This window comes from Leuciscus leuciscus, assembly GCF_965113295.1.
Source record: "Leuciscus leuciscus genome assembly, chromosome: 22".
Classification (NCBI taxonomy): domain Eukaryota; kingdom Metazoa; phylum Chordata; class Actinopteri; order Cypriniformes; family Leuciscidae; genus Leuciscus; species Leuciscus leuciscus.
Genome location: NC_138746.1, coordinates 18,995,065 through 19,020,339, shown reverse-complemented (window position 1 = coordinate 19,020,339; position 25,275 = coordinate 18,995,065). Strand labels below are relative to the sequence as shown.

At 38.3% G+C, this 25,275-nt stretch overlaps 3 protein-coding genes across 4 annotated transcripts in view; 2 read left to right on the top strand and 1 right to left on the bottom strand.

Moving 5' to 3' along the window:
* The window catches only part of zfyve26 (zinc finger, FYVE domain containing 26), a 31,605-nt gene extending 19,451 nt beyond the window's left edge, over window positions 1–12,154 (top strand). The window contains exons 24-41 of one of the 2 annotated variants that reach the window (XM_082154949.1): window positions 374–547; window positions 632–881; window positions 1,012–1,104; window positions 3,794–3,963; window positions 4,098–4,231; window positions 4,987–5,015; window positions 5,138–5,271; window positions 5,391–5,611; window positions 6,391–6,538; window positions 6,769–6,978; window positions 7,073–7,288; window positions 7,868–8,065; window positions 8,147–8,343; window positions 8,479–8,638; window positions 10,048–10,107; window positions 10,190–10,372; window positions 10,512–10,562; window positions 10,659–12,154. In XM_082154949.1, coding sequence (XP_082011075.1) covers window positions 374–547; window positions 632–881; window positions 1,012–1,104; window positions 3,794–3,963; window positions 4,098–4,231; window positions 4,987–5,015; window positions 5,138–5,271; window positions 5,391–5,611; window positions 6,391–6,538; window positions 6,769–6,978; window positions 7,073–7,288; window positions 7,868–8,065; window positions 8,147–8,343; window positions 8,479–8,638; window positions 10,048–10,107; window positions 10,190–10,372; window positions 10,512–10,562; window positions 10,659–10,862 — 2,832 coding nt within the window. In that variant the 3' untranslated portion in view covers window positions 10,863–12,154. Of the gene's footprint in view, window positions 1–373; window positions 548–631; window positions 882–1,011; window positions 1,105–3,793; window positions 3,964–4,097; window positions 4,232–4,986; window positions 5,016–5,134; window positions 5,272–5,390; window positions 5,612–6,390; window positions 6,539–6,768; window positions 6,979–7,072; window positions 7,289–7,867; window positions 8,066–8,146; window positions 8,344–8,478; window positions 8,639–10,047; window positions 10,108–10,189; window positions 10,373–10,511; window positions 10,563–10,658 lie in introns of both variants that reach the window. The other variant, XM_082154948.1, reaches the window with a different exon arrangement.
* Window positions 12,155–12,664: 510 nt separating this feature from the next.
* On the bottom strand, window positions 12,665–16,772 carry rdh12 (retinol dehydrogenase 12). The gene is made up of 7 exons (XM_082154962.1): window positions 16,473–16,772; window positions 14,849–14,967; window positions 14,567–14,722; window positions 14,319–14,423; window positions 13,927–14,136; window positions 13,634–13,823; window positions 12,665–13,156 (listed from the first exon to the last, which is right to left on the bottom strand). Exons 1-7 carry the CDS (start codon window positions 16,658–16,660, stop codon window positions 13,054–13,056), a joined length of 1,071 nt encoding a protein of 356 aa, XP_082011088.1. The 5' UTR covers window positions 16,661–16,772; the 3' UTR covers window positions 12,665–13,053.
* Window positions 16,773–17,408: 636 nt separating this feature from the next.
* On the top strand, window positions 17,409–24,753 carry vti1b (vesicle transport through interaction with t-SNAREs 1B). Its single transcript, XM_082154911.1, has 6 exons — window positions 17,409–17,664; window positions 17,945–18,003; window positions 21,755–21,946; window positions 23,465–23,638; window positions 23,770–23,831; window positions 23,938–24,753. The coding sequence occupies exons 1-6, from the start codon at window positions 17,568–17,570 to the stop codon at window positions 24,029–24,031; spliced, it is 678 nt and encodes a 225-aa protein (XP_082011037.1). The 5' UTR covers window positions 17,409–17,567; the 3' UTR covers window positions 24,032–24,753.
* The last annotated feature ends 522 nt before the right edge of the window (window positions 24,754–25,275 follow it).

Genomic DNA, 25,275 nt, shown 5'->3' with positions numbered 1-25,275 from the left:
TTTAAACAGTTTCAACATGCTGCTTAATATTTTAGTTGAAACTGTAATGCATTTTTTTTCAGGATTCTTTGATGAATACAAAGTCCAAAAGAACAGCATCTATTTGAAATGGAAATATTTTATTACATTATAATTTAAATGTCTTTACGGTCACTTAAGATCAATTCAATGCATCCTTGCTGAATAAAAGTATAACTTTCTTTACAAAAAAAAAACGGAACTTTTGAACGGTAGTGTATATTCCATATGAATAGATATGAAATTGTCTGTGAAGTTGAATATTTTGCAGCTAAATGCAATTTGACTCCGTGATTTGCTTTGTAAAGCCTAGTCCAAACAAAATAGATAGAAAAAAGACTCTCTCTGTACCCAGCTTTTGGAAGCTCTTTCTGATTCGATGGGTTTGGAGGTTAGTGAGCGAGCCCTCGATCGAAGACCTGGATTGGCTGCTTGTCATTTCCTGTCAGATTACCTCACCCTACACTTCCAGAGTCAGATGACTCTTGCTCGGAGACGCCACATCCATGCCCTGCACCTTGGCTCAAAGGTAACAATGTTTGAAATAATCAAATAACACAGATTCAGTTACCAAAAGAAATACTCTCGACACAATAATACGTACCTGTCACAGGTTCTACTGACTCTGCCGCAAGCATCTCGTCAGGATTATTTTTCCCTGCTGTCTGATCCGCTTCTCATGCTGGAGCAGCTACTGATGAATCTGAAGGTAGACTGGGCCACCATTGCCATCAGCACTCTACGGAGCCTTCTTCCGGCTCAGGACGCTGGCATCACAAACCAAGACATTGACACCCTACTGGCAGATTATGCCAGGAAGGCTCTTGATTTTCCTTATGCACCCAGAGAGTGGTCGCGTTCTGGTGAGTTGGCGCAATGGATCAATTCATTGCTATATTGCTAGCTGAAAACAAACATTTATGTCCATTCTTTGTGTTATTAGAGATTTGAGATCATTGTATAAAGCATTGCACCTCTCTTCTTCTGTCTCAGATTCTGTCATTAGTCTGCAGGATGCATTTCTGCAGTGTCCAGCCCAGGAGAGCTGCCCATCTTCTCCAAGCCACACCCCTCCTCCATCAACAGGTATAAGCCACACCTCTTTCATTGACCACACCTTTTCTTTCTCAGCCACACCCCATTTAGCATGTAACAGCACTGGGGGGACATCTAGCTTTTAATTACTGGTAATAGTAAAATAGTTCAGTATGTGGCATTAAAGGCTGGAATACATACACACCAGTGATGCGCGGGTTGATCCGAAATGAGCGGGTGCCTGCGGTCACCCGCGGTCACCCGCGGTTACGAGTCATCCACAAATATTTTTAATGATATTCGGGTCGCGGTCGGTCGGGTCGTTTGAAATAAAGATGCCAATTAAACCTTTGTAATTTATATAGTACTAGAGAGCATATGAGCGGAGTGGAGCGGTGAGAATCTCCGCTCATCGCTCATGGAACTGTCCACCCCTCCGCTCCCCCGCTCAAAGCTACATCAGGCCGCTCCACTCAAATCGCCCCCCGCTCGCTCGCTCCAAAAAAGGAAAAAAAATCTACATGTAGCCTATATCACTGTTAGCTTAGACCACAGCCTTACCTCCTAAAGAACTAATGAGCAACAACAACATTTTTCAAATAGAAATGTTTTATTTCAAATAAAAAATTAGGCCTATGTAAGAAGGAATATAGCCTACACAAAGTCCTGTAAAATTAAACGAATAAATGGGCCTAATAATATAAATAACAATTATATAAACAAAAATATAGCCTACATAAAAATTTTAAAAGTAAATTTACTATTAGGCCAGAATTTTGATAAGTTAACTTTTGCGCAACGCGCACGATTAAAATTGAAATGGGCGTATATCCATTGTACACACAAACTGTTGTAAAATATAACGAATAAATGGGCCTAATAATATAAATAAAATGTATATAAACAAAAATATAAAAAAATATACATAAACGTTTTATAAGAAACGTAAAAAAGTAAAAAAAAAAAAAGTTTAAAAGTAGGCTAAATTAACTATTAGGCCAACATTCTTATAACTGAACTTTTGCGCAGCGCGCAGGATTAAAATTTAAATGGGCTTGTATCAATTGTTTGAATATTACGCTATATTTAATTTACACTTTGTTACAAGTTACCGTAGGCCTATTCAATTTGCTAACGTTTTGCTTTCTTCCCAGCGTGTTCACATAGCACACTGCATGTTTTCGAGAGATGTCTTTTTAGATTCCAAAATGAATCTTTACTGACTGAAATGATGTCTCCACATTCGTTTTCTTCTACCACATTATAGTTAGTTTTATATTATAGTACACCTGTATGACTTCTTATTTTCCTTTTTGAAGTAGCCTACTTTTTGAACTCCATTATTGAGCCGAGTTTTGACTGAAAATAGAATCCATCTTGCAGTCATCAACAGTAGACTGAGTCAGGCTTGACTGAGCAAGCTTCAGAATCGTGGTGTGCGCGGAGCGAAATTGGAGCGGGAAATAGGGCGACGCTCCATCCTTTTAAAAATGCCGCTCTGCGCTCTGTCCAAGATCCGCCCGCTCGCTCCCGCTCCACTCCGCTCACATGCAATTTTCTATGAAATACATAGGCCTACACTTTATTGGCTGAATAACTGGCGCGAAGATGACGCACGAGCTCAGTCTGCAGGTAGAGATGGCGGCAAGAGAAAAGGTGAAGACTGGGGAGTGGAAGCTCCGCAAATACACAAACAGAAAGAGCAAAGTGTGGGGGACATTTGCCGAAATAATGAAAGATGATGACCAAAGTGCTGGCTTTGTCATGTGTACTTCTTGCTATGCATTTACTACTTTTAAAAAATGCGGGCCAGGAAGCGGGTCGGGTACAATATTTTCTTCTTTTTTTTTGCGGTCCGAGTTGCGGGCGGGTTAGTTGAAAACGTCGGTCGGGTGCGGATTGTTTATACATTGACCCGCGCATCACTGATACACACCATATGAAATTGGGACAGATTTTAGGCACCATTTTATACTGGGCATCATGCACTTAACAGCTGAGCATCACACTAACAAACTCTCAAGTCGTTCCTAAGTGCTGGAAAACACTACATGATTTTTTCCCCCGATTTACAATCTGGAGAAGTCGATGCTAACTGTCCATTGAATGCACACTTTAAAATTTCTAGTTGTAGTTCACCTGGGTAATTATTTTTGCGTACTGTTTTTCGAATACTACGTATTCTGGTATACTTCTCTGTTGGTGTACTGTTTTTTTGCATACTGTATAATAGGGAAGTATTCTATTTCGGATGCAGTGTGTGTTCTAAAATCGGCTCAAAAGATCAAACGCATTTGATATCCTCCAACTGGATGGAATCTGGAATCTTCTGCTGAACACACAAGAAGATATTTGGAAGAATGTTGGTAACCAAACAGTTGATGTACCCCATTGACTTCCATAGTAGGGAAAAAATACTATGGAAGTCAATGGGGTACATCAACGTTTGGTCAACATTCCTCAAAATATCTTCTTTTGTGTTCAGCAGAAGAAATAAATTCATACAGGTTTGAAACAACTTGAGGGTGAGTAAATGATAGAATTTTCATTTTGAAGTGAACTATTCCTTTAAGGGCCGTTCACACAGAAAGCACATTCATAAGAATATTTACTCCAAAAGAGTCTTGCTAATTACAGACTTGCTAAATCCAGTACACTGGAGATGCTTATTGTTATCATTATTCTATGATGACCCCATAGTTTAGTTTTGAAGTCATGTTTGCACACACTTATTTTTCAGGCAGCACACCCATGCACACACCCTCCAGTGAGAGACGTCCCAGTGAGAAGAGGATCCGGCAGCTGTCCACACCTTTCACCCCTCCGGAGAAAACACCTGACCGCAAGGACTGGATCCCAGACCACAAACAGCACATCTGTATGGTCTGCCAGAGGGAGAGATTCACCATGGTGAGAGAGACAGTGTGAGATGGGTTGTGAATAAGCGTATGTGATAAGATTAGGTCCTGCTGTGATTTCCTGTTCCGTTAGTTAGGCGTCTCTATAAGAATTTAAGTCTTAACGTAAACCTTATCCTGTGTCAGTTTAACAGACGGCATCACTGCAGACGCTGTGGAAGGCTGGTGTGTCATTCCTGCTCCAGCAGGAAGATGGCTTTAGAGGGCTCTGAAGAGCCTGTCAGAGTCTGTGACCAATGCTACAACTTCTTCCACACGGAGTAAGACAGATGCACACATGCCTATAGCACATTTCAGAAGTGCACAAGGGCTACAGGACAACTGAAAACCGATTGTTCAAGAGTAGTACGATTCCCAATTGCATGACTCAATGAGCTGATTCTTTTTAGTGAATCAAACACGTACATCTTACGATTTATTTAAATCAGTGTAGTTACTGACTGGTTGTTCATATGACAATGTGTATTTAACAGTGAGTATTCCAATTATAGGATTGCATTTATGTCACCTTTAAAAAGACTGAAAAGTCATTATAAAGTCTGTGTAAACAATAATTGTTTTAAATGGATTATCTAAATGAGCTCATCATTTGACAATAGTTACATTTCTATTTTTTACAAATACATTACAAGATTTTTGGTTACACTTTATTTCGATGGTCCACTTTAGACACTCTATACTATAAGTATATCATACTCTGATATATATCCTATAAGTATATCCAACTATAAGTAACTTTGCAGCTACATGCCAACTATCTCTCAGTATTAGTAGACTGTAGTAGATTTTTAGTAGACTGTTAGGCTAGGTTTAAGTGTTAGGGTTTGAGTTAGTTATTTATTTAAAAAAGAAAAATCTATTATTTAAAATTGTACAAATATTTCCCAATATTTCACTGTATTTTTGATCAAGTAAATGCAACCATGGTGAGCTGAGCATAAGAGATTTCTTTCAAAAACATTAAAAATATTCTTACTGACCACAAACCTTTTCTCTTATGTTGTGTCTATTGCAGCTCAGATGAGGAGCTTGATCAGGGGGAAGGTACACTTGTCATACACACAAATAATGAGTTTTACATACATTTCTTCTGGTTGAATGGCAAAATGTTGATGCCTTTATTCAGATGATGATTACAAGATTATAAACTAAACTTTTCTTAGTAGCTGGCAGCCCTGCATCCATTGACGGCGTCCTGAATGGGGTTCTCAGTCTGCCTGAGGTTCCACGAAAGCAGTATCGCCTGAGTCCAAACCCAGCAGAGAACCAGCAGCTGAAGAGCGAGTTCTACTATGAACAGGTGTGATTTTCTATTCACACTGGAGCTGAACAATTGGTTGTTTTTTAAGAAACGATAGTAAAATAAATCTTTGTATTTTCATTTACATTTCTTAACAATGGACACTTTGTGTGTTGAAGGCACCCAGCGCATCCCTGTGTGTCGCTATACTGACGCTACACAGTGATCACGCAGCCTGCGGGGAGCAGCTTATTGGCCAATGCCGCCTACTCTCGCGCAAACTGACCAATCCTGAGGTGGATGCGCGTCTGCTGACAGATGTGATGCGGCAGCTGCTGTTTAGTGCCAAACTGATGTTTGTAAACGCAGGATGCACCCAAGAGCCGGCACTCTGCGACAGGTAAGACACACACACCTTTACTTGTGTAATCCAAATGTAATATCTGTTTAATTTTAAAAGCATAAACTGTAAGAGTGAGGCAGAATCAAATTTATAAAAAGTCTCTTTTTGCTCAACCAGGCTGCATTTATTTGATCCAAAATACAGTAAAAATTGTGAAATATATTTAAAATAACTATTTTCTATTTTAATATATTTTTAAATTTTTAAAATGTATTCCTGTGATGGCAAAGCTGGATTTTCAGCAGCATTTTGTCCAGCCCTTAGTGTCACATGATCCTTCAGAAATCGTTCTAATGTACTGATTTGGTGCTCAAGAAACATTACTTATACATTTATTATTATTATCAATGTTGAAAACATGCATTTAAAATGTTGTGCTTTTTACATTTTTTGTGGAAACGCTAATACTTTTTTAATGAATGGGAAGTTGGAATGAACAGCATTTATTTTAAAGCGAAATCATTTTACAAAACCTTATAAATGTATTAATACAAAAAAAATTGGATCCGGATGATTTAATGCATCCTTATTTTGTATGAATTTTGTTTTTACTTTTACTGACCTCAAACTTTTGAATGGTTATGTCCTGAGGTGGATGCACGTCTGCTGACAGATGTTGTGTAATACTTGTATTATTTTAATTTAATACTGTGAAGCTGCTTTGATACAATCTGTATTGTGAAAAGCGCTATACAAATATACTTGACTTGACTTGACTTGACTTATGTATCTTTATTTCACTTGTCTTTAATTAATTCTTCTCTCTTCATTCATAGCTACATCAGTAAGGTGGATGTGTTGAAGATCCTGGTCAGTGCAAACTACAAATATATTCCATCTCTGGACGATATTCGGGAAGCGACTGCAGTGACGCGCCTGCGCAACCAGCTTCTAGAGGCCGAGTACTACCAGCTGGCTGTGGAGGTGAGACTATTCACTCAAGATTCAAAGTAATAGTTCAATCAATGACAAACTCACACTCATGATGTCTTTGCCTCAGTGGCACACAAAAGCAGATTTTTCATGCCTGTCTTTTCCAACAAGTGAATGAAGTTTAAATAGCACAAAATAAATAACAATTACCAATCTAGTTGCGTGTCTTGATTTTGGGTTCAGCTGTTTTTCTGCATTCTGTTTTTGTTTATAATGCTCAGGTGTCGACTAAGAGTGGACTGGACCCGAACGGGGTTTGGCAGGCGTGGGGTATGGCGTCTTTGAAGGCTGGAAATCTGAGCGGAGCCAGAGAGAAGTTTGCCCGTTGTCTCAAACCACCAGTAGATCGTAACCAGCTCAACAATGGAGTGAGACTTTTGCAGGAGATCGTTCAACACCTGGAGTCCACCGTCAAACCTACTCTTAGCACGGTAATGCTACGCCCAGACCCTTAAGACTGGACGGGCATCTTGACTTTCCTTACAGGATGTTTCTAAACACATTGTTTGTTTTTGTTTGATATAGACGGTGGATGAGGACATCTTGGCTTCTTTGTGTGAGCTGGAAGAGGCTCTCTCTGATTCTGCTCCTGTAGATGGTGCAGAGAGCAGAGTTCAGCGGTCTGGATACTATCAGGAGTGTCTGTTTTACCTGCTCACCTACGGCACACACTTGAGCCTCATCAGCTTTTACCTGCGCCACGACTGCCTGAAAGATGCACTAACCCACGTACAAAACAAGGTTCTGCAAAGTTACAGAGCACTTTGCATTATTGTATTTTATTTTTCAGCAAGGATGCATTCATTTGAAAACATTGTACAATAAAGACATTTATTATGTATATTTCAAATAAATACAGATTTGAAAATTCTCTATTCATAAAATAATCCAGAAAAAATGAATGCATCACAGTTTCCACAAAATTGTAAATAAAGAAACTGTTTTCAACATTGATAACAGTAAGAAATGGGGTTTTTTGAGCACCAAATCAGCCTATTAGAATGATTTCCGAAGGATCATGTGACAGTGAAGACTGGAGAAATGATGCTGGAAATTCAGCTTTGACATCACAGGAATAAATTATATTTTTAGTTTATTAAAATAGAAAACAGTTATTTTTTATTGTAATAATATTTCATAATATTACGTTTTACTGTATTTTTGATTAAGTAAATGCAGCCTTAGTGAGCATAAGAAAATTCTTTCAAAATTTTTTTTTTTCTTCCAAACAAACCAAATCCTTTTTACAGGTACTAAATATGTACGTTTATGTTTATAAAGTTTCTCTCTCTCTCTTTGTCTCTGTCTGTCTGTTTCTAGAAGTGTACAGAGGATGTGTTTCTGGAGGGCGTCTTTCAGCCCTGTCTTGAACGTGGGCGGTTGGGGACTTTGCAGAGTCTGTTAGAAACTCTGGACCCCACACTGGAGACTTGGGGCTGTTACCTTCTTTCAGCCTGTCAGTCACTGCAGCGCAGGGGACACTACCACTCTCTGTACCAACTCCAACAGTTCATGATGGTACCAACACATTCTCTCTCTCTCTCTGTAAGGTCTTCATCAGCATGCTGTTATTAAATTTCTCCTTCCGTCTCTTTGTAGGATCATGTCCGTGCCGCTATGACGTGCATTCGCTTCTTTTCTCACGGTGCTCAATCCTACCTGCAGCTGGGAGAACAGCAGCGCTGGCTGATCCGAGCCAAAGAGCACCTGAGAACTTACCTACAGGAACAACAGAGCCGGAGGAAGTCACACAGCTCCTCTTTCAGGAAGAAAATGAGCTCCACTGATGTCTCAAGGTAATAAAAGGGGGAAATTAAACAGTACTGTACTATACACAGTAATGTAATTAAATACTATTTATTTTCATTATGTATAACATAGTCAGATACTGAAATACAGTTCCTCATTATTTTGGCTGTGGTATGTTGCAGACACGTACACACAATCGAGCTGCAGTTGGAAGTGACCCGCTTCTTACACCGCTGTGAAAGTTCACCATCCAAGACAGCTGTAGGCCCCGCCCCCACAGGGAACAGTGGCCCACCCACTCTGTTTGGAAACAGCCCTATGAAGGTGGACGTGGCCTGCAAGGTGAGCTAGGAAAACACGCTCTTCTGTACACACAGTTTAGTCCTTATTGTTGCGTCCCCTTCCATATCTCTGTTTCTAATGGTGCGGTTACATGAGTGAAATTTCGGAAAACTTTTAAAGGCAAGAAAGGTGCATTGTCTAATATCAGTAGTGTAGCGATGTGTGAATCCTGCTCACACAGAATTCTTTCTGCTTGTCAACACGCCAAATCCTTGTGACCAAATGGAAATCATTGTGAAATCTGTGTGGTAAAAGAACTTCTCAATCGTGTGGATTCCTATTGAAATGACTGGATTTCACCCATGAAAATTCTCAGAACAACAGTAAATGTTCTGTGGTAAAGCACACCTTCATTTTGTAGGTTGCATTTAAGAGAGTTCTTCACATCTTCATTTATAAGATAAGAATACTTCTGAGTGAAAAGAGGTAATGGTGCATATCTATTCAAATGAAAATAAGTGAAAAAGATTCAATAAGTTTATTAAAATAAATCAATATTTTTTGCTCTTTTCTGGTCTGTATTATGTGTGTATATTCTGTTTGTAAGTGTTTAACTGTAAGTATTTCCATGAATGGATTTCACACATTTCAGTTTGAGATGATTGCTTGTTTTGAATCATGCAAGACTAAGAGTGTGTGCATAATGCCTTTTGTAGGGAAAGAGATACTGTATGCATGTGGTTAACTGCATTAACTTTAGAAGCAGTGTTATATACATTAACTGGAAAATTAGCCTATTTCCTAACATAAAATGCACATCATGCTTAAAGTGCTGTATTTTATATTTGCATGATTTGATTATTTTTCATGCTGAGATATAATGTATCAGATAATCAGATTCCCAAAATTCAGATGTTTTTGCTGTTTACACGCATGTTACAAGATCCAGTCTGTGGAAAATATATACACTACCTTTTAAAAGTTTGGGGTCGGTAAGATTTTTTTGTTGTGAAATATTTGACATTTTAAAATGTAATTTATTCCTGTGAAGCAAAGCGGAATTTTATACATTATTATCTCCAGTCTTCATTGTTACATGATCCTTCAGAAATCATTCTGATCTGATGATCAAGAAACATTTCTTATTATTAATATCAATGTTGAAAACAGTTCATATCTTTGTGGAAACCATGAAAAAAAATATTTCAGGATTCTTTGCTGAATAGAAAGGTCACAGTAGTTAACAGCATTTATTTGAGACAGAAATCTTTTTTTTTTTAAACATAGTGTTAGTTTCCTTAAGAAAAAAAATCTTACTGACCCCAAACTTTTGAAGTGGGGTACATACAAAAGTCAAAACTGGTTGGCATAAATCTAACAGTATAGATGTGTAGAATAATGACAGACTATAGATGAAATCTGATTGAAACAAACTACAGTATAATCAAATCTGGCTGCATTTTGCACAGGTGATGCTGGGAGGCAAGAACATTGAGGAAGGATTTGGCATCGCATACCGAGTAATACAGGTAAGCGTTTTTGACACTTCTGTTATGGTTTGAGTCCTTGTCTCATTCACGTCTCACTCTGGTTTTCTTTCACGTGGTGCAGGACTTCCAGCTGGAGGCACTGGCAGTGTACATAAGGGTCGCCCAGCGCCTGGTCCGGCAGCGCCATTACCCGTCTGTGCGGCAGCTGCTGAAGTGTGTAGGGGAGTCCGGGACGGCCTCTAAACACGACTGTGATGCCATTGTGCTCAGCTGTGTCTCTGTGGCTGATAAGAGTCCTGCAGATGTGAGTCCCCAACCTAATGATCTCTTTCTACTCAGATTGTGTTTCTGCTTTGTATATATTTGCATGTATAATTAAAAAAAATTTTTTTATTAAATATAAAAGTATTAGCCTAAATAATTTTTTTATTTTTTTGGCTCAGGCTAAAGAACTAGAGACCCTGATTCTGGAGTGTAAGAGTTCAGAAAACAAGGTTAGGTTTCTCTTTTTCTCAGTCTATATTTGTTTTCCTCTCACACACTTCCTTACCTTCATTCACATTATTTTCTTTCTCTTTCTCTCTCTGTAGATAAAGGCATATCTCCAGTGCAGTAAGCTGCGGGCAGCGTATCTCCAGGCTGTGAAGCTTGAGCTTGTAAAGGCGACTCCTTTAGTACAGGATGTGATGCGGGCCGCTGAAAGCTCAGGTGACTCTGTCATGCACAACATCTGCCGCCAATGGCTTTCGGAGCATCATGAACAATCTTCACGGCAACGACAGGCCAACAACTGATAACCACTACCAATCCCCATTGTGAACACCAAGTTATCCTGCTCTGCTTTGATTGGTTAGAGTGAAATAATAATATGCCAGGAAATGAATCACCACTGTGCCACTTTTGCTGGTCTCTATAAGAAAGAAAACTGTCCAAGGTTACATTTAACAGGGCCAGAGATACAATTAAGGATAAAAAAACATTCACATCTGTGTACTTCTTCAGTATTTGACTTGGCTTATTCTCTCCTACCTCAGGAAAATATTTTTTTTCTTTTCATCTATGTCAAAAAGACTAATCACTGTGTCTAAATCTCATCCTGATGGAATGAGGTCATATGGTAGTAAAATTAGTCTGCATGTGCCATGATATTAATTCTAATTTGAGTTCATGGCAAGTTTACAATGCTTTCTCTATACATTTATTGTCTCTTCAGCCTTAAAAAAACAAAACAAAAAAAAACAAGGCTGTTTATTCTGGTCCTCACTGAGAGATTGCACTCAGATGTGGTTGAACTACAAAAAACGTATTAAAAGGGAAGGTGTGATTCACAGGCATTATGATGAGTGAGCTCTGTGAACAAACATAAGCCGTATCTTAGATATTGCAAAACTTAAACTAACAGTTACAACGGGAAAATAAGGGATTCTGGGTAGAACATGGCAATTTGAAATATACTGTATCAGTAAAACATTGCTTACGTGTTTGTCTATAATACAAATTACCCTACAATTCACACCCTGAAATTATGTGCACTCTTTATGAATGTATGTGAGAGAGTGTGTGTATATACTGTATGTTAATCAGATTAAACTGTCACTGACCCTCCTGTAATTTGTTTTATAATGTGGAATGTGTATAAATGTTATTGTGTAAAGTAAATCTCTTATTAGGGATATGTTACCCAAGTTTACCCAAAAATGAAAATCTTGTCATCATTCACTTCATGTCATTCCAAACCTGTATGACCCGTTATTCTGCAAAACATTAAAGATGATATTTTGAAGAACACTAGTAACCGAAAAACACTAGCGCTAATTGACTTCAATTGTATGGACAAATAAAACACTGAGACATTTCTCAAAATATCATCTTTTATATTCCACAAAAGAAAGTCATACAGGTTTGGAATGACACGAGGGTGAGTGAATCATGACAGATTTCCTTTTTTTTGTTGAACTTTCCTTTTAAGGGACTATGTCTGTTTTATTTCTGTAGAGAATAGAAAAAAAAATCTGAACAAATTTGGTTTACAGAACCTATGCACATATTAAAATGAATAAAACTGTTACAGAGATGTTGCCAAAGAGACAGACGTACTTATGTCTGAATCCAATTAGAGTGACAAAGAATGTCTCCTGAAAGGACATATTAATTTTAAATGAGTTAATAAATATGTATTTAGCTTTATAAAAAGCTATTTTCAAAAAAACAAAAAACAATACTGACTTTTTCTGGTTTCACAGACAGGGCTTAGATTTATTAACGTGCCTTAGAAAAAACATTACTGGTGTGCATCTTGAGACAAAACAATAGCATTTACATATTTTAAGATATGCCAGTGCAAGTTGCTTTCAGTTAAAACAGCTCGAACATGCATTTTAGTCTGGGACTAGGCTTAAGCCTTGTCTGTGAAACCGGGAGATGAAATAATAAATCTCAGTTTTTAGATTAATTTTGTTTGAGTTAATTTTTTTAATACTTGCTTTAATAATGAACCTCTTGATCATAGTATCAAAAATCTGTTGATATTATTTGCAACAATATCCTTGTGTATTTGTATCTTTTAGCAAATAAAGAAAGGAAAATACACAAATGACACTTTTTTTCACTGTATATATTTAAATATTTATCTCTGGTCATGATTGTTCCACAGTAGTTAAAAGCACATCTGTATAAAAGACTTCAATATGCAGCTTCATGTGAGAATACTGAGATGGGAGTTAAAGCAGCGTTCAAAATACAAACGGTGAAATCAAAATTCTCCACAGATTTGTTCTAGAGTAGAAAAAACTCAAACTTGCTTGTCACAAGGGCATGATAGAAAATTGGCGAAAAGGCATAAGATGGATTGTGCTATTGAAAGCATAGATTAGAGAAAATGTACATAAGTGTTTCAAACAAAACCAAGCAAAACATAAGAAGAGATCACTGAAAATGTCTAAGAATAAAGGGTGGAAGAGACATTAAGCGGGTCAAATTAATGTTTCAGTCCCATTCAATGCCTAACAATTCACAGCTTACATCCCACAGATTCCGTGCCGTCTCCTCACTCCGTCCCTGAGGGGCCACAAAAGCTGGGACACAATCACTGTGTGGGAGACACAAGGAGAGAGAGAGATGTTTAATAATATGCCAATACCAAATGAAATGCATGAGCTGCAATTTTTTTTTGTAAATAATCATTTAAATATTAATCTGTTTTAACATAAAAGGCTATTATATGACTTCAGATGAGTTGGAATATAGTGAATGCATGCATGGACTGCTTAAAAGGGATAGTTCACCCAAAAATGAAAATTCTGTCATTTACTCACTCTCGTGTTGTTCCAAACCTGTATGATTTTCCATAGAAAACAAAAGATGATACTTTGAGAAATGGTTTGGAAATAATGATAAGTTATTAAAGGTGAACTATCCCTTTAACAATTCGTTTATGGTGTTTATGGTGTTTGACCCCCCGTCCCAGTCCCCATCCCCATCCACTTTTTTATATGATTAACAATATTCAGGATATCTTGAAAAATGTACCTTCAGCATCAAGCAACCGTTCTGAAGTGTGCTGTACCTGAAATGTTTGCCTGAGATTGACTGGAGCTCCTCAGCGACGGCGCAATAGACAGACGTTTGAGCTCCTTCCTTCGGGGTCTTGAGGAACATGGAGAAGACAGCAAACAGCAGCGACATTGCAGTAGAATGACGCACCAGCTCCGACCTCACCGTCCCCGGGTGCAGAGAGTTCACGGTCACATTTGACCCTGATAAAATACAAGTCAAAACTGACATTTGCTGCAAAGCAGGATACAGAATGTACTATTTCTTTTTTTCATTTTAGATCCTTGTTTGATCCACAGCACTCACCGTTGAGCCTGCGCGCAAGCTCGCGTGTGAAAAGCACGTTGGCCAGCTTGCTCTGGCAGTAGGCAAGCCCGCTGTTGTAGCTGCCCTGACTGTGCAGGTCGTGGAATCGAATCCAGCCGAAATTATGTGCCAGGGAAGAAACAACCACGATTCGTGACGGCGCGCTACGCTTCAGCAGACCAATGAGGAGATATGTCAGCAGGAAGTGACCTGAATGAAGAGGTGCAGGCGTGAGTCCTCTCACTAAACCCACTGCATACTTTAGGGGGTCTGGTAAAACTCAATGGTCTCAGGGGAGGCAAGAGAGACGAGGCCTCCCGCTGTAATTTTACTTGCTTTTTAATGTCACATTTTGTAATATTTGCGTAAATACAAGTATTATTCACACTCACCCAGATGATTGACCCCAATCTGCATCTCAAAGCCATCGGCCGTTTTCATATAAGGACACATCATGACACCAGCATTATTGATGAGGATGTGCAGGTGATTTACCTCTAAATGAAGAGACCAAACACATTAACTGTAAACTTAAATATCTGGGGCTTGGAAGACTCCTTGTCTGAGATTGTTGATATACTGTATATATTTGCTTTGAAGTGAGGGTGGTTGAACTGCATCAGACATAATAAGGCAGTACCTCGCAGGAATCTCTGAGCGAAGGCCCGGATGGAGCAGGTGTCGGCCAGGTCCAGTTCCCTCACCTCCACTTTAGCTCCACCCACTCGTGTTCGGATTTCTGTCGCCGCCTCTTCACCTTTCTCCACATCACGACATGCCAGAATCACATGTGCACCTGTTAGCAAACAGGTCTGAACTGTTACTTCAGCTGTACAGTAATCCTGTTTATCTAAACTTAATTAATTAAATTATTTCATAAGATATAAGGTATTTAGTAAAGGTGTTGAGGAGTTGGACAGACCTCGAAAAGCTAAATCCAAAGCTGTTTCCTTCCCAATTCCTGAGTTTGCTCCTGTGATCAAGGCAACTTTTCCATCTAACCGTGCTGTGGATCGACACATTCCTCCTGCTGCATATTTCCTGCACAAACATGGAAAGTTAAAATAAATAGATTTATTTATCAATTTCATAAAATGTTTTATCCTGTCTTGTATCAACAGTTCAGGCTTGTGGTGATGTAATGGTGTGAGGGATATTTTATTGGCACACTTTGGAACCTTAGTACCAATTGAGGATCGTTTAAATGCCACAGTCTACCCGAGTATTGTAGCTGACCATTTCCATCCCTTTATGACCATAGTGTATCTTCTGATGGCTACTTCCAGCAGGATAACGTCCCCGTCACAAAGCTCAAATCATCTCAAACTGGTTTCTTGAACATGACAATGAGTTCAAATACTCAAATGGCCTCCACAGTCACCAGATCTCAATCCACTAGAGCACCTTTAGTATGTGGTGCAACGGGAGATTCACATCATGGATGTGAAGTCAACAAATCTGCAGCAACTGCGCGATACTATCATGTCAATATGGACCAAAATCTCGGAGGAATGATAACAGCACCTTGTTGAATCTACTTCACGAAGAATTAAGGCAGTTTTGAGATTGGGGTAGGTACCTAATACAGGTACACCCAGGTACACCTAATACAGGACAGGTACAACTAGCAAGGTGTTTATGTGTGTTTATGTCTGATATATTAAACACCAGCTCTCACTGTACAACACAGCAATCCACACATAACCAATAAGGGAAAGTCTTGATTCATAATTGGAAATGGATGTTTTAATGCATTACGTTTTTCCCCCCCAATGTGCCCAAAGATTTAAATATCAGAATATCATAAAACGTCCCCATTGTTAACTATTGCTTGAAGTTAATGAGAGCTGCGCTAAATCAAATTGATTTATTTTTAATAAAGAAAATTATTTTATGTTATATAGATTGCACTCTCAAAGCTATTTCTTGCCTATTACTTGTATAATAATATAAATTATATAAGAATTACCATATAAATTATAAATTACATATATAACAGGCAGTCCTAAACTATGATTATATGCATTTATCCGTCCCACTGGAGCCAATGAAGCAGCGCGGTTACGCTAAGAGGCGGGGCGATCCGCCCATGCTGTCATTCTATTGGTTGGTTTCTAGAGCAGATCATGTCAAGAGGAGGCGGGTCTACCAAGAGGCAACCTGTCCTGAACATTCACATTCATCAACACTGCTGATTGCGGCGCTCATTTTACAATCGCTAAATAAAATCGTGTAACGTACAATGTGTTATCAATTATTAAAAGGTCGAGTTCGGTTAGATTAACAGCTGTGACTATATAATTATAAGACTGGACTGTCTTACACTGGGCTCTACGCTTCAGTGGCTACAATGCTTTCTTTACATTCATAGACTATTTCTATTTCTGCCCACATCATAATGTTCTCATCTCTCATGAACATTATGCTCTTGTTTTACAGAAAGAATGAATGTTTTCATGCATAGTCCTTTTATAATAAATAAGACTGAATAGCATTTTCAAATCTTTCTCTTCAAAAAAGAAAAAAAGAGAGGCAGAATTGCTTACCTGATTTGAGGGGACAGCAGCCTTAAAATCAGCGCGACCAGCCCTAAACCAGCCGCAAACACCACGAGCATAAGCATCATGACACTGTGTGCTTTACTCCCGTCTGTCTCTGTCGGTGTGAATGTGTTCAGCCTCCCACTCACATCTACAGCTGTGGTCCCAGGGAATGATGGGATTGTAGTTTCCATTGTCTGGACAATTTATTCTGAATATTCATTAATGTCTTGCTGTTTTATTTTAAAATGGTTATTTTATTTGCACCTTAATGTTTATTTCTAGGCTATATAATTAATTTCTCTCTCTCTCTCTCTCTCTCTCTCTCTCTCTCTCTCTCTCTCTCTCTCTCTCTCTCTCTCTCTCTCTCTCTCTCTCTCTCTCTCTCTCTCTCTCTCTCTCTCTCTCTCTCTCTCTCTCTCGTGTGTGTGTGTGTGTGTGTGTGTGTGTGTGTAAGAGAGAGAGTGTTGGTGTTTTTCTAGTATTGTAAAATGCCAATAAAAATGTTTTGAAAATGAAACTGAATCGTTTTTCAGGAGCTAAAATCAATAAGAGGAATGTGAACACGTGATTCTTGATTAATTTGGGTCAAGCCATGGTACAATCTTAATAAGTCGTTTATACAAGATAATTACGGATATATGTGCGCTTTTTCAGTCTGCTGGAGCTTCGACTGGCCGGTCACATTTTTAAAACCAATTTATTTGTGTTCTGGAAAATGTAAACTACAGATCCCACAATGCATTTGTGGCGCAAGCTGTCTATATGTGTGCCCTGTTGAACTGTTGCACATTTTTGTTAGATTTTGCAATATTACGCATTTTAAATTGTAATTCATACACGTATATATTAAATCACTGCTTTTTAGGTGTTAAGATTTAAAAAAAATAATGGCTTGGGTCTTTCGCTCCCTTATTGTTTTCAGGCTAAATCAAAACCACCTATAATCACGAGGTCCGACACGGAAGCATCAGCTGCTATCCCGAGGATCTTGTTATTGCCCGAGAAGCCGATTTTATTTTCATTCTCATTTATTCTCATTCTAATGATTTCGAAAAGTAACGTTTATTTTCTTTAGGCTTCGTTAAAATCGCTCGCAATATGTCTTCTGAGGAGCTTGAAAAGCTGCATGAGATGTATAAATCTCTATATGAAGAAGTGAAGTTGATGCCTGAACGGGTGCAGAGGTGCCAGGGAGGTGAATACATTCTTTATATCTACAACTGAATCATGACTAGAGAGTATTCAGACATAGTGCAGGACAGAAATATGGTTTGGGTATTTTGTAAGCATACGTTTTTGCTTTTTAGTCTTATTTTAGTCATAATTGTTATTATTGTTATGTCTCAGGTGGCTGCAGGTGGAAACTGTAAGATGTCAGTCTTCCCCTGATGTCTCCCATTGTCAGTTGTCTGCCTTGTGTTGTTAAGGTGGCTTTCTGGACTAAACCCATCTTTTTCACTCTTTTTGTTTTCCAGAGGAAAGGAAGAGGATTGTCAGGGACTTTGATGAGCGTGTTTCAGAGGCTGAAGAAGTGGTATGTTACAATGTTGACTTTGATGTCAGTCTTCTTGATTCACATAGATGAAAGTTTGCACACAATCTTAAAACTGTGATTTCTAGCCCTAGAAAAGTCAAATTAAAGAGTCATTTTAATTTCTATAGAAAATCCTAAACATCTTCTATAATTTAGATAATTAGATTTAGATTTTTTTTTTTTTGAGAGTGCAATCTCTATAAAATATTAATCTCAATAAAAACCAAATGACATTTGATTTGGCAGCTGTCATTAACTTCAAGCAATAGTTAATGATGGGAAAGTTTTATGATGTTCTGATATTGAAATTTTTGGAGAGGCGGTATTAACATTAAGTGACATGGCATCTGACGCACAGAAGCCAATGGCACATGTCACTATGCGTATTGGCACATCCAGTCTTCATTGGCATGTGCCAGTGGATAGTGACATGTATCACTGACATTATTGGCATGTGCCAGTGGTGGATAGTGGCATGTGTCACTGACATCACGACACACTGACACTGACATGACACGAGTCGCGGAACATGTCACCGTGTTGCGACTTGGGACACCTCCAGTAGTGACTGACAGATTAATCGAACACCTATAGCCTACTAACGTAATTGTGGCACAAAATCCTAAATAAATAGCCTAATTTTGTGATATTTAAAATATAAATTAGACAAATTAAAGTGCATTAATATTTTTTCAAACGTGTTATTTGTGTCACGTCTGTATTTGATTGGTATGTGCCACTGAATGTTGTGTAATACCAGTGCTACTTTATGTTGTTTATCTCGCAAAGTCACAAACTGCCCATTCTAGGAAAGACACGAAATAAATCTCTCATGGGTCACTACGAATAACGTAACAGTCGCGTCCGTTACTGTAAACCTTTATTTTTGCGTGATGCTGCACAGACGCACGCCAGTAGGTGTCACAGTATAAGTGAGTGGAACACTGGCCAGCGCAAGATTCTCATCTGTGGCTTTAATATTTCAAAAATAATTGTATCGAATTATGTATGTTGTAGGCTACACAATACACACTAACTTAGCGATGTTATAAATGATATTTTTTGACAGCATAAAGCAAATTGTTATGCAAGTGGCATATGACGCAATCCATTGGCACATCTCACGTTTTAGTGACACATGCCAATATCCACTGGCACATGCCAGTTGGCCTGTGTCACTAAAACTGACATGTCTCTTTATGTTGTGGCACCTCCAGTAGTGACACCTGCAGCTGTCTGCCGGAGTATAATGTAGATTATGTGCACATAGTTAATTTGTACAAGAAAAAAATATTTTATTTATTGAATAATTCCATAAAATTATTTTTGAAATATTAAAGGTAGGCTACTGAGGAAGGTCCTGCGCGACTGAACATTTGTTGAATTTTTAAAATGCACTGAGCACTTTTTTTGCACTTGTATTTAAATAAAGAATATTGCTAGTAGCTCGGTATATACTCCTTTTCAGATAGGCCTATAGCTTAACAAACAAATGATTTTTAATAATGAATTTTTTTACACTTTTTTGGAAGGACTTGAAATATTAAAGCCACAGATGAGAATCTTGCGCTGGCCAGTGTTCCACTCACTTATACTGTGACACCTACTGGCGTGCGTCTGTGCAGCATCACGCAAAAATAAAGGTTTACAGTAACGGACGCGACTGTTACGTTATTCGTAGTGACCCATGAGAGATTTATTTCGTGTCTTTCCTAGAATGGGCAGTTTGTGACTTTGCGAGATAAACAACATTCAGTGGCACATACCAATCAAATACAGACGTGACACAAATAACACGTTTGAAAAAATATGAATGCACTTTAATTTGTTTAACTGATATTTTAAATATCACAAAATTAGGCTATCTATTTAGGATTTTGTGCCACAATTACGTTAGTAGGCTATAGGTGTTCGATTAATCTGTCAGTCACTACTGGAGGTGTCCCAAGTCGTAACACTGTGACATGTTCCGCGACTCGTGTCAGTCTGGTGTCATGTCAGTGTCAGTGTGTCGTGATGTCAGTGACACATGCCACTATCCACCACTGGCACATGCCAATAATGTCAGTGACACATGTCGTGAGACATGGCATCCACTGGCACATGCCAATGAAGACCGGATGTGCCAATACGCATAGTGACATGTGCCATTGGCTTCTGTGCGTCAGATGCCATGTCACTTAATGTTAAAACTGCTACTGGATTTTTGGGCATTGACACAGTACTGTTGCATACAATGTACTCTAAAAGAGTTGGAACCCTGATGAAATTTACATGACATTTGAATTTTCATGCAAACCATGCAAAGTTTTTTAGAAACTTAGATTAGGAAACAAATTTATATTCTCTTTAAAAACCAAATGACATTTGATTTGGCAGCTGTCATTAACTTCAAGCAATAATTAACGATGAGAAAGTTTTATGATATTTTGATATTGAAATTTTTGGGCATTGACACAGTAGCCTACTGTTGCATAAAATGTACACTAAAAGAGTAGGAACCCTGGTGAAATTTACTTTAGATTTTCATGCAAACCATGCTAGGTTTATTAGAAATTTAGATTCAGAAGCACATTTTTTTATGGTGTCAGCATAGGGTGGAGGTTGGCAGCTCATTCCACTAGAAAGGTGCAGAGAGGGTGACAGGTTTGGAGATTAATTCACATAATTGTCATGAAAGCTTTGATTTACGTTGCTCAGTTTGTTTGAAACAGTTTGAGACACCAGGTGGCAGTAGTGCTTCAGACAACCAGTGAATATCTGCCTTGTTAGGACACACAAACCAGTGCTAAGTGTTCTAAATCAGTTACATTATTGTATTATTATTACATTAGAGTGCGTTCACACACAACCCGTAAAGACACGTCACATTGATGTGACTTGTAATGTCTCAGCAGCGTCTTAAGTTTGCTTATGAGCTGGGATTTCTCTCTCGAGAAACCACGCTTGTGCATTTTTTCTCTGATTCGATCATAAACTTGCGCATTACGTACCGTTTCACTAACTGGCGAACGATCCCGGCTTCAGCGTCATCACTTACAGCCCCTTTCACACAGTGCGATGATACCGGCAAATTGCCAGAACGCCTTCTGTGTGAACGCAACCACGACCCGGGATTGATGCCGGCATCAATGCCGGGTTGGGGACCTAGTATTGCCGTGTTCAGTCCCGGAACGCGCGCTGTGTGAACAAAAGCTGTTCACAATACTATTGTTCTATGTATTGTTGTTACTATTGTGTTTAACATATTACAATTATTTATTGTTGTAGAAATAACAATACACAGTACACTAGCTAATTAGTGAAGTTTGGGGTCAGTAAGATAAAAATAAAAAAGAGAAATGTATACTTTTATTCATCAAGGGCACTTTTAAATAGATTAAAAGTGACAGTAAAGACATTTATATATTTCTATTTCAAATAAATGTTGTTCTTTCTGTTCATCAAAGAATCCTGATTTTATTTTGTTTACTGTTTTCAACATTGATAGTAATAATAAATGTTTCTTGAGCACCAAATTAGCATATTCGAATGATTTCTAAAGGATCATGTGACACTGAGCTCAGCTTTGCCATTACATGGATAAGTTACACTTTAACATATGAATATAGAAGTTATTTTAAATTGTATAAATTATTTCACAACCTGTGTTTTTACTGTATTTTTGATCAAATGAATGCAGCCTTGGTGAGCATGAGTCGTAGTCTCAAACATGAGCACTAACTGACTGAATGTGTGATGTCTCTCCTAGCTTCAGGGCATGGAACAGGAGCTGTTTGGCGCTCCGTCATCCTTCCGAACCCCCATGTCAACAAAGATTCGACTGTACCGGCGAGATTTGGCCAAACTGCAGAGAGACATACGCCTCTCAGCAACACCAGGGTTTTCGAGTCACCTTGGAGACAGCAGACAAGGGATATATGCTGCACAGAATGACCAGAGTGTAAGTCTTACCAATCCTTCATTAGAAAGGAGTAGTTCGCATAATATTGAAGATTCTGTCATGAATTACACGCATTCACATGCATATGAAAGGGTTTGGATTAGAAAGTTATTGTTAGCAATTGTTGTTTAAATTCAAGCTGCTCTTCCTTGATGACACTCAAGTCTTGCTCAATGGTACAATGATGGCAGAGAGTTTCTACATCTCTCCAGTTGGATCTAGTTTTCAACAGGCTAGAACTGGTTACAACCCATTACCACAAATTTGTATCCCAGGAAATTCTTAGTACATAAATATTTTGAATACTAGAGATCTCTATCTTCCCTGTGTGTTTTTTAATGACACACCTTGCCAGCATTCCACAAGTGTTATGTAAGCATATGTATAAGACGTATATTGTGTTCTTCAACAAAAGAAAGATACTCGGTCTTCTCGGTTTGTTTTATTTCATTGATTGATTGAGGTGAGTCTTAAATATGCATTCAAAGTAATTCATTCTATTTATCATGTTATTAAAAAAATGTGTCATTCCACACGCGCATTTGTTAACAGTGTGAGATGCAGGTTCACTCCCTACCACTGTTCAAACAAAGATGCCTGTTGCGCTGGGGTGGAATGATTTTTTTTTTCTATTGCGCACACAGGAGGTTGCCTTGAGCAAGGTCATGCAGTATGTCCCAAGAGTCCTGTTCCTGAACTCTCTGAAACTGAGGAAGTGAATCACTTGTTTGATTCAGTGAGGGAACAGTTACTGCTCACTTTTTCATCAGTCTTCAGCTTCATACATATTTCCCCCCATTCATTTTTTCTGGCTTCAGTCGTTCCAAGCCTGGAACCAAACCAACCAGCAGTGAGATCAATTACAACATTACATAATTTAAGTTAATAAAGTATTTGAAAATCAGACAAAAATACAAAGACTCCTCCCATTAAGCATTATGAATCAAGTAATTAAACAAATAACACTTATACTGGTGTTCAAAAGTTTGGGATCAGTAAGATTTTTTAAATGTTTTTAAAAGAAGTCTCTTGTGCTCACCAAAGCTGCATTTATTTCATAAAAAAACAGTCATCTTGTGAAATATTATTACAATTTAGATGAACTGTTTTCTATTTTAATACATTTTAAAATGTAATTTATTTCTGTGATGCAAAGCTGAAATTTTAGCATCATTACTCTAGTCTTCCGTGTCACATGATCCATAAAGACATTTAAAATGTTATCAAATATTCTATTTCAAATAAATGAAATATAACTTTCTATTCATCAGAGAATCCTGGATAAATTGTACACAACTGTTTTCAACATTGATAATAATAATGAATGTTTTTTGAGCATCAAATTAGCATTTTAGAATGATTTCTGGAGGATCATGTGATGTCTATTGTAGTATTATCTGTATTTGGTGTCAGTTAACCAGATCAGTAATTATGGCTAAAGACGGACACTGGTATTATAAGTGAGAATGCAGCAGGTCTCAGTTAAAGAGTTACTAATTGTTATGTTTGTTTTTGCAGACTCATCTTCAGTCACAGCGTGCTTTGCTCATCCAGGGGACAGAGTCTCTAAATAATGCGTCAAAAAGTATTGAGCGAAGTCAACAGATTGCAGCAGAGACTGACATGATTGGCACTGACATCATTGAGGAGCTTGGAGAACAGAGAGATCAACTGGACCGCACAAGAGACAGAGTGAGCAAGAGATATCTACACCATTCCACCATTATTGTTACTGTTGAACAAGCAGATAATAAACTACACGAGTGAAATGCCTAGAATGAATTCACTTCTTCTCTCTTTCTCTTCTATTACTCCCTTATCAGTTGGTTCACACTGGAGAGAACCTAAGCCGCAGCAGGAAAATCCTGCGCGCAATGTCCAGACGGTGTGGCTTGCACTCTTACGAAACACATTTTACATCACTAGAATTATTTCCAAATTTATTTCTGAGAATATACTCAATCAAGCCTCTTCCTTTCCTGTCATTTCAGACTGGTGACGAACAAACTGCTACTGTCAGTCATTATCATCATGGAGCTGGCCATCTTGGGGGCGGTGGTCTACTTGAAGTTCTTTCGCAAGTAGGCAGAGGCACACAAGACTGTATAAGCACCACCTCTCCCCTTTCTTCTTCCTGATGTTCACTGGTGTCTGTCCCGGTGACAATGTACTGGAAGCTCTTGTGACTGTGAGTGTCACATGGACATGTATGGGCGGTTATTTTAAGCGCTAAACTGTATTTAGCATAAGTAGTGCTCTCAGGGTGAAAAGAAGATGGTGACCATGGTGCATTCAGACTGCTGGAGGATCAGGACTTATATAAAGAGGAGAGATGGCCTTACTCCCTCCTTAGCTGTCTTAATCAAGGTGCCATGGTGATCTAGAAGATGTTTGGACAGATGGATGGTGTAAATGAAGCAACCAGTGAAAAGAGTGGAAAAAGAATATATGTATATATATAAATATGCGATCTATCTGCATTCTTATATACATCACTCACTTTAAAGGGATAGGACATTTAAAAAAATATATATAATTCTGTCATCATGTCTTTCCAAACCTTATTTTTGTGTCCCTAAAGAAAATCACTGGGGTCCAATTGACTTTCATTGTATGGACAAAAACATTCTTCAAAATATCTTTTGTATTTTATTGAAGAAAGAGAGTCTTACAGGTTTGAAGAAACTTATGACAGATTTTTTATTTTTGAGAGAACTATCCCTCTGACTATTACTGAACTTTTAACTTAGTGATCTGAATTACATTGTGTACAAGTGTAAATGTGGCATTAAAGGTAACAGCTCGTGTTTTTCCTCCAATCAATCAATCAATCAAAACAAAGCTGAGTGTACTCCAGGCCAAGAGAATGACAGCTATACACACGCACGTCACTTGCTTCATAAGCCGTGGTTGGTGGAGAAAGGGGTGTGTTTAGCCTTTCAGATGGGGGGTAGACATTACTGTAAACACGACGGAAAATAAGGTGACAGGAACACCTGTTAAAGTGGAAATACCAGTGTCCATGGCTGTCAGGTCACCTTGACATATTGACGTTGCCAGTTGACTGTTGGAGTTGGACAAAACAGCAGAAGTATCAGTGGAGACCAGTCATTCGCAATCAAGTTTGTGATTGATTTGAGGTGTGAGCAGGTCATTCACCTTTTACATGTTGTTTATGATCTGCATCTATAATCCCCATCACATTCCTCAATCATAAGCAGATGTTATTATGTGTTGAAGGGATTATAAATGGGGCATTGCCGGTGAATCAACTGATTACAGCTTCAAATCAATCACAAACCCAAACAAAAAGTCTATTTGTAATTGCA

What these genes read in the sequence shown, in the direction of transcription:
- rdh12 (XM_082154962.1), bottom strand. Translation starts at nt 16,660, where the DNA reads ATGGAAACTACAATCCCATCATTCCCTGGGACCACAGCTGTAGATGTG. An exon ending in CTGCTGTCCCCTCAAATCAG is followed by an intron (nt 14,968 to 16,472) that starts GTAAGCAATTCT and finishes ATGTTTGTGCAG; the next exon opens with GAAATATGCAGCAGGAGGAA. An exon ending in CGCTCAGAGATTCCTGCGAG is followed by an intron (nt 14,424 to 14,566) that starts GTACTGCCTTAT and finishes CTCTTCATTTAG; the next exon opens with AGGTAAATCACCTGCACATC.
- vti1b (XM_082154911.1), top strand. Translation starts at nt 17,568, where the DNA reads ATGTCTTCTGAGGAGCTTGAAAAGCTGCATGAGATGTATAAATCTCTA. An exon ending in TTTCAGAGGCTGAAGAAGTG is followed by an intron (nt 18,004 to 21,754) that starts GTATGTTACAAT and finishes TGTCTCTCCTAG; the next exon opens with CTTCAGGGCATGGAACAGGA. An exon ending in TGGACCGCACAAGAGACAGA is followed by an intron (nt 23,639 to 23,769) that starts GTGAGCAAGAGA and finishes CTCCCTTATCAG; the next exon opens with TTGGTTCACACTGGAGAGAA.